Source organism: Platalea leucorodia (genome assembly GCF_965183815.1).
Source record: "Platalea leucorodia genome assembly, chromosome: 2".
NCBI classification, from domain to species: domain Eukaryota; kingdom Metazoa; phylum Chordata; class Aves; order Pelecaniformes; family Threskiornithidae; genus Platalea; species Platalea leucorodia.
Window position 1 is genome coordinate 54,884,923 of NC_138824.1, and position 15,889 is coordinate 54,900,811.

General features: G+C 36.4%; 1 protein-coding gene across 1 annotated transcript in view; it reads left to right on the top strand.

Moving 5' to 3' along the window:
- The window catches only part of GPC5 (glypican 5), a gene marked incomplete at both ends in the record, with an annotated part of 757,873 nt that overhangs the window by 145,384 nt on the left and 596,600 nt on the right, over positions 1-15,889 (top strand). Inside the window, 2 exons of the mRNA XM_082336071.1 lie at positions 2,492-2,625; positions 6,756-6,881. Of these exons, the coding sequence (XP_082192197.1) occupies positions 2,492-2,625; positions 6,756-6,881 (260 nt within the window). The remainder of the gene's footprint in view (positions 1-2,491; positions 2,626-6,755; positions 6,882-15,889) is intronic.

Genomic DNA, 15,889 nt, shown 5'->3' on the forward strand with positions numbered 1-15,889 from the left:
AAATTCAAGAAATCTAGATAGCTGTGGATTCTCCTGCCTTCCTAGTGGAGCTGAATGCATATTTTTTTTTTTTTCAGTTTACTATAACTGGAGGCAACTTATTTATTTTTTTCTTTCTTTTTTTCCCCCTGACCCAAAGGACTGGTACTTATCTGCTTAGCGTCTGTATTAGCCAGTGACTCATCTCCACCATGTTTCTCCTCCCCTCACAGGCTCCCACCCTGTATGCAGTCAGTCTCTGAGAGTGCCTGGACAGCTAAGGTGCCTCTTTCAGATACATAAGACGCCTAAGACCTAGAACAACCTACACACCTAACCCATGTCATGAGACAGAGCCTCCTTCCCAAAATCTGGATCTGACTCTGTCTGTCTGTTAAACCCTTATTTTTGTTCTTGATAAGACAAAGAGTTGCTAAAGAGTATATGGCAAGCTGGAACTGAGGCAACCCAAACCATCAGTTGCTTTGTCATAAAAGCTGATCATAAGCATAACACTCGCAGTGTCACATCAGTGACCATAAAAGAATATGAGCAAAGTGAGACAAGTAAAAGGACAAAAGCATTTTTTGCCTCTGGTAGATCTTCATTATATTGGTGTAGAGTGACTGATGGGATAAACTCCTGTAGAGGGTGGCGAAATGCAGCACTGAAGGGGCAGACTTGCACAAGGATAGGTGAAGCCTACAAAGAGTGTAGAGACTTATGGGGGAGGCGTGAATGGGAGTCCAGTTAAAGTGATGAAGAGCATGGGACAATGTGCTCTGAAGAAGAGCTAATGGGGGAAATAGTGGGAAAAAAATATGAGGGAGGATTGAAACTGAATTTGAGGACAAGAACGAATGTAGTAAGATGCTGTCCAAGAAGACACTGCCTCTGATAAGAAATGGTGAGGTGAATACTTCAAGTGATGTTTAAAGTGTATCCCATTAAGTCCCTTAAAGGATATTAGCCATATGTCCAGGGAGAATTATCTTGCAGGTAAATTCATGCAGCTCATTTGAAGGGGATTCAAACTTGAATGCCTAAATTATGACATGTGAATTGCAGCCAAAAAGGACTATTCACTTTACCCTCATTTTCAATTCATAAAGTGAACACTTACTTACTCATATGTAGTAATAATACTGATTCTTTCTTCTTTTGATTGGCCTAAGCAAGTATATTCAATGAGCAAGTATATTCGTTACCACCACTTACACCATGCGTAACAACAAACTCACTCATCAAAATTAGATATGTTAATTTTATTTTAAATTTTAAATGTTTTTCTTAACTAACACTACAGCAGTTCTTAGTTGGAAAGGTGGTCCCTAAGACTTGCACGTTTCTCTTTAATGTGTGTGATGGTAACTTGAAATGAGATTTATTTCCTTTCTCTGTCCTTACATTTGGGGATATAAAATGCAAAAGGAAACAATAATCCTTGTTGTATAACCTGTGAACCCTTTCCTCTTTCTCATGGTAGCATTTTGAATATGTTTCTGCTTCAAAAATTGGATCCTTGTCTTAGAGCCAACAGTGATCTCCTCTCTCCCTTTTTCTTTTAAAAAAAATGACTACCTATTGAAACTGAGTTTTCATAAATCACATACAGTATTAGTTTTTCGGTAGTATATGTGTGCTAGCTTACACAAGATATGTGCTGTTCAGTCTGCTTAATATCTTGTCTGATGTGATTGCCAGCATGAAGTATCTCTTATTTAATAAATATGTATGCCCCTAATTATTTTTATTCAGTGACTAGGAAGAATAATGAGCTATGAACATGAATTGATATCCTTTATCATACAAAATGCTCAGTATCACATTTTACAAAGAAGAAAATGGGAGTTCATGTGAATTTGTATCTATTGACATCTAGATCAGAAAGCCAGACGTATAAAATCCCTTGATATTTTCAACATCTATGGTCCGAATCGTTAAACTTACATCTTGGATCATTAAATTTACATCTTGCAAAGTTGTAATGCAAGTTTCCACCATGCTAACTGTTCACTATATGCTCTGGGTAACTGTGCTGAACATGCCATAATAATTCATGAACCCTGAAAGAAATCGCAAAGTTCAATGCATATTAAATTTGTGATTGGGGTATATTACAGAAAAAATGGCAATATGCCGCTGTTCACAACACATCATGTTCTCTTGAGGTTACTGTTACTGTCTGCATAACAATACACTTTCCTTACAGGAAGAAAAAAAGCCACAGTCAGTAAAATACATGTGGTGACTTTCTGATACACCTGATATTCCTTCAAAAGGAGTGATTTTATTTGTTTTCTTTTCTACTATTAAATGACTAATTATGTGTTTACTGCATTCATTATGGATATAGTGTTGAGAAGTATGATAATTAATGGTACTTTTCTTAGCTTAATGTCCACAGAACTTTCTTTCTTATTAAAATGGACTTAAACTGAATTGAGAGAGACATAATAATTTTTGTTTACTTGTGTTCTTTCCTTCTTCTTGTGGCTTTTTTTCCTTTTAGGTGAACAAGGTATGTGGTCCTCCTGTAAGGAAGCCTACGCAGTCTCCAGGTTGCTCCTTTGATCAGAACAACGATAATCAAGGGTTGAAGATGTTCGCAAGAGACAGTGAAGAAACGCTCGCCAACAGAAGAAAGTAAGAAAGACATTAATTTTACAGCCAGAAAGAAAGAATAAAGTAAGCCATTAATTTTACAACAGAATAGATTATATTCAATGCAATGGCATGCATTTCTAGAGAATAAACAACGACTGCAAAGAATGAAGCATTTCAACAACACAATCTGCTCTGTTACATTTTGGAAAGAGTAATTTCATGACTAGATTTTGTTTTCTGAAATAATGGACATATGACCAGAGTCATTTGGTGTTGTTTAAAGTATTTAAAAGAGTGGATAACATTGGTAAAATATGAACATATGAGCTCTATCTTTATGTGTAAATTTTCAAATTACATTTAACTTGCACATCAGCATGCATTATTAAATCTGTCAAGAAGTGATTGTGAGTTTTATCAGAAGACTATTTGTAAAAATTGATCAGACAGAAAAGAATGAATGACTGTTCTTGCATCCCTTTCTACTCTGAAAAGTGAAACAGCTAAGCATTTAGGACTAAATCTCGAAATCCTCTTTCAAGCAAGTCCAGCTGATTTTTTTTCTCTGACTCTTTTGCCAGTATATAGTGAACTGAGTTGACTGCAAAGACTTGGAGATTTGATTTATCCCTCACTCAGCATTATAGGGTAAAATTTGCCTAACTGCATATGAGCTAGGTGTTTAAGCTGCCATTATAGTCTATGGAGGGGAGGACTCAATTCAGCTGCTCACACAACTACAAGCATCCAATGCCACTTGAGGATACCTTCAGGTATCCCAGCTGATCTGCTGCTGCCAAGAATAATGCAGGTGTCTAAGTTGTATCGTATATTCCAGCCTTCTGCAGATATCCTGGATAGCTGAGGGCATCTGAAAGGCCAATCTATCTTTAGATAAATTAATCAAATCTTTAAAGACCATGAGGAGTAATAGCACTGTAAGGGGTAAGGATAGTATTACAGTTGAGACTGAAGGCCCTATTATGCAAGTAGAGTACAGTTAAAATCAGAAATTTCATTTCTATCACAGTGTTTTCTAAAACATGGAGAGGTTTTCCTTGTCCTTTTTTCCTTTCATTTCACTTTGCAGTGCAGAAGGAAACTGAAGTGAGAGAATTGCAGGGAATAATTGCTCACTCCTGATATCTGGAGAAGAAAAAGCCTCTGAGCTTCAAAGGTAGACCATTCTTGTTAGTGCAAGGTCCTTCATGTTCCAAATAGTGGAGGGAAAAAACCAAACACACACAGGATTCAGAGAACATTGTGGGAATGGAAAGCGATGCAAAACAGAAGTTTGCTTTAGCCAGCACAGAAGTTCATGAGAAAATACCCATTATACAGGCACATTTTCTCTGTGTGGTGTAGCTAAGCAAGTTCTTGATGTTTTCTGATTGCTAGCACTCTGCAAACATGAAACCATATTCTAAAATCTCACTTAATCCAGGAAAGTTCTGTGTTTCAAAACAAGTAGTTTCTAGATTGACCTCAGGGAGATTGCCTAAAAAACTTTAAGGGGCATCAGAGGCACTGAGCAGCACAAAGCAATGTTGTGTTCCCATGATTTCTCCCTGCCTGAGATGCTGGAAACACTTTATGGCATGCAACAGGCGCTTCACCAAGAAGGGAGAGGGGGGAGAAAGTTTGAGATCCACTGACAGAGATTTCAGTTTAAGAACTTTATAGTTGATATCATCTTCATTTGCTGCCTCCTGGATCACCTCCTTCCTTATTAGTCATAATCGCTTTATATTATTTCACTTTATATTCCCATGGCAACTGTAACAATTCCTCACATGGAAGAGTGACTTCAGCCTGCTTTTAAGGAAGTTCTGTTCTCTGAGTCAAGCTCCACTTTATTTACCTCCTCTGTACTTCTGGCAGCAGGTTCCTCTCAGCAAGTTTCACAGGCTTTAGCAGAAAAGAATAGGCTTCTCCCAAGCTGTGTAGACTTGATTGATGACAGTTATCTTAGGGAAAACAAATGAACAGAAAGACTCCATTAAATGTGTGACTCCTAAGAGTTTCCTAATTTCCTTATATTTTTCAAATGCGTCTCCAGATGAAAGTTTACACTTCAAAGTGCACATTGGACTGCCTCTGCCTGAACTTTTCCTAAGTTATATTTACCATCAGACCTAAGCTGATATTTTCTAGTACTACGTGGCACAAGAAAAAAAGCAAATTTCTCTGTGCTTTTGACACCAAAAATTATCAGATGAATTTAAAAAATTCTAAGTGGAAACTTCTGTAGTAACATGCAAACTTAAAAGTATATAATGCTTTTTCCTCCAGAACTTGACATTGCAGACAGCTTTTAGCAAGGAGAATAAAACTGTAAAAAAAATTAACATTTCCAAATAAACAGATAAGAAGTATCTGCAGCTTCCACTGACTGTGATTGCACATTTGTGCTCAGCTGCCTATAATTACATGCTATCTGGTCTAGAAGATGATGATGTGCAAATTGACATTCATACCATCTGCCCTTCTAACTACTTTGGTCAGACATCAACAGGGGCTGAAATCAATTATTACTTTAGCTTTGCCTCAGGATGTATTTACTAATAAACTGAATAAATGACCTTTCTGTTAGAGTGCAGTTTGTCACAAGATATTATGGTAGCTGTATTTATTTCAATTTCTATATTATCAGTGGATTAATTGTGCAGAAAAAGAAATTCCAACTATTTACTATGAGAGGATTCTCTAAACACTGGTTTTCATCCAGAATGTAAACCTAAAGCATAGACAAAATCAAAATCAGTCCCAGTCAGTGGGAAATGGAGGAAAATTGCAAGCATACTGTGCACACTAGATGTAATGTTGGGGATGGAGAAATACAAGATATGACTATTCATGGCTGGGAGAGTGTGGATGAATCATATTTATATTTTTAAAATATATTGCACATCGGCAATTATATGATGCATTGTTAAAATTGAGCCTACCCAAGATTTTCAGAACTGCAGTTTTAGACTTAGTAGGGCACTCATATTACATTTAATAGGCATAGTAAATCTAAATCAGTGTGGTTTATGTAAAATATTTGCCCTGCAATTACAAGAAAGAACATATGGCTTTTTAAATGATGGACTGTATATAATCACTCAAGTTTTATCTGTTTTAATTTGGAGTAAACAATACTTTCAATTTAATTCCTTATGCCATATTAGGCCTACATTGTCTAAATGTAGGGAAACGTATAGAATATTTCTGGCATTTTTTCACGACTCCAGACACCATAGAAGAGGTTAACATAAAGTGAAGATTACTGGCTTACAGAGCAGCGAGTACAGCATTTACTGCTGCCTTTCTTTGTGCCTCCAGGTCATACATAACTCAGTATAGTGTGATGTTCTAAACCAGAATGAATAAATGTTTTAATTTTTCACAGCAGGAATGGGTGTCCCAGGAAGTTATTTTCAATACACAAGCAAACAATTTGTAAACATAAGTATCACAATCCAATTAAAAACATACTAACTAAAAGGTCATTCATTTGTTTTGATATAAGTACAAAACCTTATCATTAGCTCTGGGCATCTTGACAAATATTTAAAATAGTAATACATAATTTATAACGTACCAGCACAGCACATGATAAAACGGATGTCAGTTTTCAGACAGTAATTTAAATATCCACTAAATATTTAACAACTACATCTTAAACCCATCTAACCTAAATCTTGGGTTGCTCCATAACTCTAACAAATACTCTTTGTAGTATTTGTAACACTGTGTAGGGGACTAGTTGATAGCACTTTTGAAAAACAGATGACTTATTCATATACACCTATTTGTTTATTTGCTATGCTTTTTTTCGGAACATTTTTTGGTATATTTGTACAAGTGTAACATTGGAAACTGCATCACAACTATGCAAGAAAATTTCAGGTTGGAGGAAAATACTTCCTGTTCCAGAGCATGAGTAAAGTATTTTTTTTTTACTTTGACCAGTGAGAGTATCAGCTTTGTAAACTACTGAAGTGTATCTGAGAGAATCAAACTATCTAACAGGAAACTGACAAATTGATTTAAAAAATCATTGGAACCAATGGACAGTAATAGAATAAGGACATTCTTTATCTTTTTGTAGAAACACACAACAGCAGTACTGCTTAATGTTACTGATTGACACTGTCAATTATTTCCTGTGTTCCCCTGTGCAGAGAGTTTATCAGTCACCTCCGGCTCTACAGAGCCTTTTATGGCGGCCTGGCTGATCAGCTGTGCGGTAATGAGTTGGCAGCTGCTGATGGACTCCCGTGTTGGAATGGAGAAGATGTTGTAAGAAGGTACCTTTCTGACTCACTTTTGTCTTTTCTTTTGTGTTTCTCTAAAGTAGCTTCAAACTCGAGTCAAGTACATTGTTTCCCTAGGTATGTGTCAAGCTTAGTTCGAAAAACAAATCAGCATGAGTTTCCTTCTCTCAGGCTTCAGTTGTAAACAGTAAAAAAAAATCTCCCTACATCTCTATTTTGAGGAAAAAAAAAATTCTACTGTTCTTCACATATTCCTCCTTCAAATTTACGGCACCTAAACATATACTGGAAAAGAAGCTGGATTGACATTTACAAAATACAATTGGAGAAAGAGAATATGGATTTTTGTTTGAGCTTGATCTTTATAAAATGCTCCTTTTAATACGGAATGTGTGATAACAAACACAACCTACTTGCTTAAAACTTTCTCTGGCTCTGAAGAATGAAGTAATGTCTTAATATATATGGTTTCTCAGGAGACAGCTAAAAGTTAAGACATGAAGATAAAACATTTTAAAGGTGAAACACATGTATTGTTTTATGTATGCGGTGGCTTGGGAGACATCATTCAGCAGCAATAGCAAAGAAGAGATAATAATAAACTGCTATGCTCCTGGGTGTGTATCTCTGGAATCAATATATTTCACAGCTTACAAAACACTAGCATTTGTGGATGTCAGAGGGATTTTCAGAGAGCTTATCTCTGTTTTTACTTTATGGCTCTCATCATCAAAACAAGTATTTCTCTGAGCAGGAAGTCCTTGTGATGACAGAGACCAAAATATTAAAAGCTTCATTGCAATTATTTTTTTTATAAAGATCATGCTGTTAATATAGAGATAGATAATATAGATAATATAGAGATAGAGGGAGATAGATGGTACCAAGTAGAAGGAACAGTGACAGCCTGCACCTTCAGGTATCTCTAAAAAGGTTAGGTAGGAGCTGTAATTTATTGCTTAATGATTTCTTAATTCCTTTCCTAAGGAAACTTAATGGATACCCTTTCAGCAAACAACTACAGGCCTACTTTTCTTTATCTTCTTGGGTAGTCCAATGCTTTAGCAGCACCAAAGCACTATGAGTGGTTGACTTCCTTGATAGTCGCATTGGAAATCTTTGTCCTAAGGTTTCAACGATCTTCTCAAGATGACATGTCCTTTATTTAGATATCTATATTTGATATTTAATCTCAACTTTTCCTCCTGACTTTTGTTTTGCTGCCCTTCCCCAAAGGAGTTATACTACTCCTATCAAATGTTTCAGTAACAATTTGAAGTTAACATCTTGTAATTACAGATTTCCTAAGAACAAGGTTCTTGTATCATTACTTTAAGCTGCTTATAGTCTTACTATTAATATGTTATAGTCTTACTATTTATATGTTATATCTTTTCAAACCTATATTATTATATTATATGGTACTATTATAATTTAGTTATTATATTATTATACTATTACTATGTTTATACTATAATACTAGGATAGGATAGGATAGGATATTACTTAAAACTGAGGCAAAAAACGCCTTGAATGCCTCCACTTTTTCTTCATCTCTATTAGTCAGATGACCATCTTCAACAAGTATTGATCCAATGTTTTCTTTAGACCTCCTCTTGCTATTAACATACTTAAAAAAGCCCTTCTTGTTATCTGAAACAACACTGGCCAGTTTCAACTCTAATTGGACTTTGGCCATTCGTGTCTTCTCCCTGCATATACGAACCACAGCTCTGTAATCTTCCTGCGAAGCCTGACCTCACTTCCAGAGACCATACAATTTCCTCTTGAGCTCCATGAGGAGTTCCCTGTTTGTTGCAGACGGAGAGATGCACTTCACTTATAAGAGAAAAGCAGCAATATGTTTATTGATATAAAACAGTGATTTAACAAAGTTTGATAGTAAATGCGACAGTGGTTTAACAAGATTCGATGGCAAGGTACGCTTGATTATTTACTGCATAGAGGACAGAGTCAGGCAAAACTGTTAGGGAGACCCTCCTGTTGAGTCACGAGATTCAGAGAGGACCCCCCTTGCATTCTAAACTCCTTCCCTTAGCAGAGTCTAGGTGCAGCTGGATCCAAACTCAGTCCCGGACTTGGTCAACGGTTTATGTCTAAAGGATTATATACATGCGCAATCAATCTATGTTCTAATCTTAGTGAAGCTTACAAAGTTTAGCAAGCTATTAGTCACTTACTGAGGATCTGCTGTGGCAAGGAGTCTCTCAGTATCAAGGAGTAAGGGATCTCTGCAGCAGGCGTAACCTTGAGAGGTGTCCCTACTCAAGGGGAGATCCTGTCATGCAGCCCACTGCCATGCAGGAGAGCTCAAAGGGCTCTTGGGCTGCTCACTATTTATGGGGGTAAGATGATTGACTCATAGTCATATTTGCATACCAGCAACAGATTTTAGTTTCTTCCAAATTTGGCTTGAGTCAGACATTGACCAGCACTGTGGTTAGGTGGGCACATTACTCAAATTAGCTCTTGGCTATTGTGTTGTTATCTGTCTCCTGAATCCACTTTAAGCCGGATGCAGCCATCACAAGCAGACGCATCCATTAGGACCACCACTGGTGGTTACCGCTTGAGCAAGGTTACCAGAGATAAAAGGTCAGGTTGGGGGAGGGGAAGCACACTGTCACACCGTTCAGCCAAGCTGGTCTTCTGCCCTGCTTCCTTGACTTATGACACAGTGGAATTGCCTGCTCCTGTGCTTCTAAAAGGTGGTTCTTAAAGACTGACCAGCACTCGTGGACTCCTAAGCCCTCAAAAGCAGATTCCTAGGGTACTCTGCTAAATAGCTCCCTGAATAGCTTAAGGTTTGCTCTCCTGTAGTCCAGGGTAGCAACTCTGCTGTCCATTTTTCTCATTACACTGAAAATTTTAAACTCAACCATTTCATGATCACTGTGGCCAAGACAGTCCCCTACCATCACGTCTCCCACTAGTCCTTCTTTATTCACAAATAGCAAGTCTAGGAGGGCATTTTTCCTCTTTGGCTCACTAAGTACCTGTGACAAGAAGTTATCATCTCCTACAAACTTCAAGACTTTCCAAGACTTGCTCATCTCAGCCGTATGATATTCCTGGTTGAAATCTCCCATAAGGGCAAGGGCTACTAATCCAGAGATTTCTCCTAATTGCCTATAGAATAACTCATCTGTGCTATAATCCTGACTGGGCAATTGGTAGTAGACACCCACTACAAGATTTTTGTTTTCCATTTCCCTAATCCTCACCCAGAGGCTCTCAGCCACATCATCACTTACTGTAATGATGCAGTTTGATATATGTACTATACTGTTTGATTTTGATTGATTAGACACTTCAGTCCTTATACAGAAATGAAACATTCTACTTAATTCTAGACCATAGTGTCATTTAAAAGTAATATAATTTGACTAAAAATATTTAATTAATACAATTTATTTATTTGTGGATCAACCTAAAGATATAATTGGTGACAAAAGCACTGTATCTTAAAAGTAAGACCCCTTTGATATTAGGCTAACTTATACATTTCCTTACTGGAATATTTTGTTTTCATATGTATATATATATTTATATTTTTGGTCTGTAAATTTTAATGTTAACTCCCTGAAAGAGCTGACATGTAGATAATATTTAGAAGTACAGAATGCAGATTAAAACTAGAAGAGCAGGATACTCTGAGTGGCTCTAGGTTATCAACTGGAGCTGAGACCTGCAGATTAGTTCCTACATCTCAATACCTCTACTTGTACACTAAATATATTGTGGTACATATTCTCCTGCTTCGGTAGCATTTATGAAGATGTTCATATCTGTCCTCTTCCTCTCCTTCATTTTGCCTTTTTACTCAGTCAAAATTTCCTTTGTTCAATTTTGTTTGTATTTGTTCTTTTGTAACTGAAAGAGAAAAAAATCTTTCCTGCACTTTGACTGAGATCAGGGGGGTTTTACTATTACTATTATTACAGAACTGTTAATCTAGGGAAAAATGGGCACTCTTTTTGTACTTAGGCATGTCTGTGTGCCTGCTATGAAAGTAAGGCATGTGTGACACAAGCATGCAGGAGAGGAGCACACACATTGGGTGTGCGGTGCCTGGAGATTTCTCTTGCTTATGGAAAGTCAAACTTGGCCTCAGAAACACACTCAAACAAACAAATTCTGCAAATTCAGAAACAAGGAGGTTGTGTTTGAGCAAGAAAGGCTCCTGATCTGCCCCACAGATTGTGCTGGGAAATGACATTTGAAATTTATCATTGAATCAATCAACTAGCAAACAGATCTAATGGGAGATGAGCACCATTGGAAGTGATTGTATTTTTGGGGATATTGTGAAGGGAAATGAAGATGTCAGGCTTTGGGAATGTGGACCGGAGGCAGTGAGCCTAACCGCTGCGCAGGCAAACCAGATTAGAAGGGACTAGTAACATGCAAAACCCAGGGTAATCAATTCAAAATGATCTTGATGAAACTCAGCCTGAGCACAATTTTAGCATTTTCAGAAAATCTGTGGCATACTTAAAGAGTATTTCCAGAAGCGTTATGAGATCAATCGAGAATCTAGGAAACTCAGCTTACAAAAATGAGTCAAAGAATTAGATTTGTTTAACTTGGAAAAGAAAAACTGCTAGGAGAAAATGCAAAGTGCAAACAGGCTAGGGGGAAGAAAAGTATCTTGTTGTCTGCTTCCATAATGGCTAGGCCACATAGCAAACATTTAAAATATATTCTGATTAAATATTAGGGAGAGCTTTCTAGTGGCAAGTACAACAAGGGACAAAAATAGGTAGTTTTGGGGTCCAGCGTCTGCCTGAAGGAGGATGTTTAAGAACAGGCAAGGCAAGACATTGAGAAATGATGCAGCAAAAGCCGTTTTTTCCTTAGAGATATGGAGATAAATTGGATAACCTCTTAAAATCTCCTCCACCCCTCTGATTCTGAATCTAGGATTATCTAAATCCTGTGTTGCTCAACTTCTGTTGCCATGATCCCAGGATACTGTGACATTTTAGAAGCAATAATGACCTGAGCAGGCATCATCTCTTTTCTCTGTAAATACTGAAGAACACCTGAACCTGTACACTCAGTCTCTCTAAGTCGTCTTTTTTTCTTCCTCCCCCCACTAGTACAGTAATAAATAAAGATACGGTGAATTCATCTGTGCAATGTTCCTGGCACAGATGGGGGAAAGTCTGTATTGTTCAAATTAGTTAAAGATAAATAGATTTTATCTGTTTTGAGATTCTTTATCATATCCATCTGGTTTTGCCTTCTATTTAAAAATCATGTGCCATAGCTGGTGATGACTGCAATTTTGGGCCTGACATGGCAACGCAACATCATAAGCTACATAATGCTGGTGTGAATGTATCAGGACCTGAAGAGATTGCTACGACTGTTTGCTGTATCTGTGTTTCAAGCTGCAAGTAGCAATAAGCCCTGGAGACCGAAGATAGATATGCTTTAAAAAAAAATCTTTGCATTTCTTCTTTCTCCTTTTCTGTGCATTTTTCTCAAGGAAGTAGTTCAAGGTTTTAGCAGCTGTAATATCATATCTCAGATAAATCTTATAGCCTTTGTTGTCTCTAATACCATCTAAGAGATTATCAAGCCTGGATGGGGAAAGGTTAGAAAAAGAAGGTATTATTGAAATTAAAGCTTACTTAACAGTTTACATTTCATATACTTCAGCTGTTTCCTTTTTGGTTTAAGCATTTTTTTTCTTTTTTTTTCTTTTTTAAATCGTAATGTCATGGCAATATGGCCCTGGATTCTGAAACTAGAAATTGTTTCGAATCTAGCCTGTCACCTGGTATAGGCTCATGCTTTTATCAAAACTGAGACCAGAATCCCCAAATTCCTGTATTCATGTCAGACAAGATTGGTAGCGGGCAGGGCTTGCAGGAGCAAGACTACTCTTGCAAGGTCCACGTAACTGCAGAATGAGGGAGAGGATGTCTCAGAGGAATCTTCAGCCCTTCAACTATTTTACCCAATTGTGTGACTACAGTGGCCAGGCATGAAATTCAAACTTCAGTTTTAAACGCATAACTGAGTGCCACGGTGAAGTACTTGGAATTTAGTGTTATAGGATTCATTAGGTTCAACAGAAAAAGAGGAATTGCAATTAATAAGTTATGCACTGACAAAGCATACAGGAAGAATTGCCTGCAACAGTTTAGAATTTCAGTGGCTTCTTAGTATTAAAGCTAAAATAACAGGAATTGTGGAAATAGACTGAGAATGTTCTCATTCATGAACGTAAAGTGATTTAACTGATATTTATACATTTTTGGTAGTCCAGAGTGCCTGGCTAGAATGTGAAGAGAGATGGATTAAAAATCTACAGAGGAGAGAAGGATATGTACTGTACATCTTGAGACCAGTGATTCCACTGAAATAACAATAGATGTGAGAGAAGAAAACAGTAAAATTATGTGTGTTGAAGGATTCAAGAGTAATAGAGATTATTAAAAACAGCTAATCAAGTTTGGAAGGAAGAGTTTCATATGAAACACATATCTAAAGTATCCAAATTAAGAGGAGTTAAACAGCATGATTGATTTTAATTGCTGAACAAGTTGTTAGAAAGTGATTATAAGCATCTATCATCAAATAAATGCTTAGCTTTAGCACAGCTTTTAGGCTGGGGAAAGGAATTTTCTCTTTTGACTCTTAAATATTCTGAAATAAGAGTACAATCCTGAATCTGTTCTTAGCCAACAAAAGATAGATGGCGGTATAAGGAGATCTAATGAATTCCTCATAGTTTTCTTCTATTTGAGCTTGTCATCACTTTATAATGAGGCAGAATGTAAACTGCCATCAAAGGCACCACTTGCCACCTATGCAAAAGATTTGCCTGAGCAACTTGGAATGTGGGAAAAGCCCATTATGGCTTTTACTGCTTTGCCTAATATACTGTTGCCAACAAGGACCTGTGACAGATGCACAAACAATTGTAACTATGTGCTTCCTCACAATCCGCAAATTTGGGAATGCCTGACCCAGAACTGTGAATGTTCAGTCTTCCCATGAAAATCTTATGCATTCCACAGCAAGCTAATGAGAAGTATTCAGATACCAAAACACTGACTTAACTTATGAGGTAAATGGTAGATAAAGATATTTGTAGGCTGAATGTTTTGTAAAGAAAATGAAATTTAAATAAATTACTAAATCCAAATGCCTGAAATCTGCATTTTTGTTTTGAATTGCTGCTGCCCTTTAGGGATGCTTGGAAGTGAAGTCACCAGCATGTGGCATCTGAGTGGTAATAAAAAATCAGGTCATCTGGCCTATAAGAACATGGAGCTCTAGAGGTCCTCCCTGAATTCAGGAGGATTTTTTCATTGCAATTTATACATTTTCATTTGGAAAACTGCTGACATCAGGATATATTTGATGACTAATCAGCAACACCATTAGTTTTACCACTGCCCCCCCTAATCACAAGTAATTTCTTGTTGATTCTGTTTGCTTGTCAGAAAAATGAGAGGGGCTTTTGATAAATTTTTCTGTGTCAACATAGAAAACATAAGGCATTTATATTTCTGGCATCAACAGATAGTTGAATAATAAAAAATAATTATATTATTCTAGTTGCTGCTTTTCTGGAGGTAACTTTTTGTTGTCTTTTCCTTTGAGAAACTGTAAATATTATTTTTAGGTTAGTTTAATGAATTTGTGAATTATAGTGTAGAATATGATCTGAACTATTTATTCCAGAGAAAGACAAAAATTAGCAGAAAGAAGGATACTGGCTTGATGATAGATTGTATAAAAACTAGGTAGTTTATATAAAAACTGAAATTCAGATCCCTGTGTCAGTTGGTTTTGGGAGATCCAAGTCTGACATTAGGGGAAAAAATGAAATGGCATATGATCCCTTTTTTATATTAATTGTGGGGTTTATTCAATATTTTGTCATGAGATATAAAAATAAAATCATTCCTGCTTTAATAATGGGAATATCAGTTCTCAATATATGCTTAGATAAATCTCATGACACTTCAGGATCGAATTTATTTAATTATGTAAAAGCAACAGAATATGTATTGCATTTGATCACCTCAAAATAAATTATCTGTTTTTCCTTTTGTTTGCTTGAGCAAATATGTAATTTTCTGTAGTGTTTGTCCCAGAAACATTTGAGTCATTTGTCATGCACAGCAGGGATTATAATAGAAGGGTTATTACAGTAGGTGAATTAATTTTTATTAAGCTGGTAATAATTTACAAAATGTATTGACTTTTAAATTTAAAAACACGATTAGAGTGATGTTAAATGAATAAGAGCATTTATAAAGTCACAGAAGAGTGTTGAAAGATAGGCATGAGAAAGAACAGTAACCAAGGATATTCTACAAGTTCAAATTATGGCATTATCATACCTTCATTTTGGAATGTTTTGTTCTTTCATTTTACGCAGCCATAGAAAAATAGACTTATTCCAGAATTTAATATTAGTGATCTGATGACTCAGAGGTTTTCCTAGGGAATTCAGGACTACTTTACCATAGTTTATGACGTGAAACAACAGAGGCAAAAAACCAAAACATCTATCATCTCCTTTTTGTATAATAAGGTTTCATATTTTTACCAAGGAAAACTCATGCAAGAGGTTTTGCTGCATAGTTCAAAAGTAAGCCTAACATAAAGTAAATAACTATGAATCATAGTGGATTATACTAGACAGAAGATTTGTGTATTTGTGCCTCACTGAAGTTCTTATAAAAGAAATATGATCTAACTGAATTAAACTTTGATATACAGGATATCTTTCAAATAATAAGTTTAGCAATATTTTACAATGAGACCCCTTTCACACAGTGATGTTCTGAAACATTTCATATTTCTAAGAAAAAATTATTTATCACCTTTAGCCACGGCAATTTAATACAACAGCTCTCAATGAATTTTTTAAACAATGTTTTGGGTTGTGAAATATCTTCTATGGGGTTCTTTTTCACTCTAGTGTTCACAGCAGTCCTCTATAAACACAGCAGGCTTACCAGTCCAGGCAGGAAACTTCTGAGTGCTGC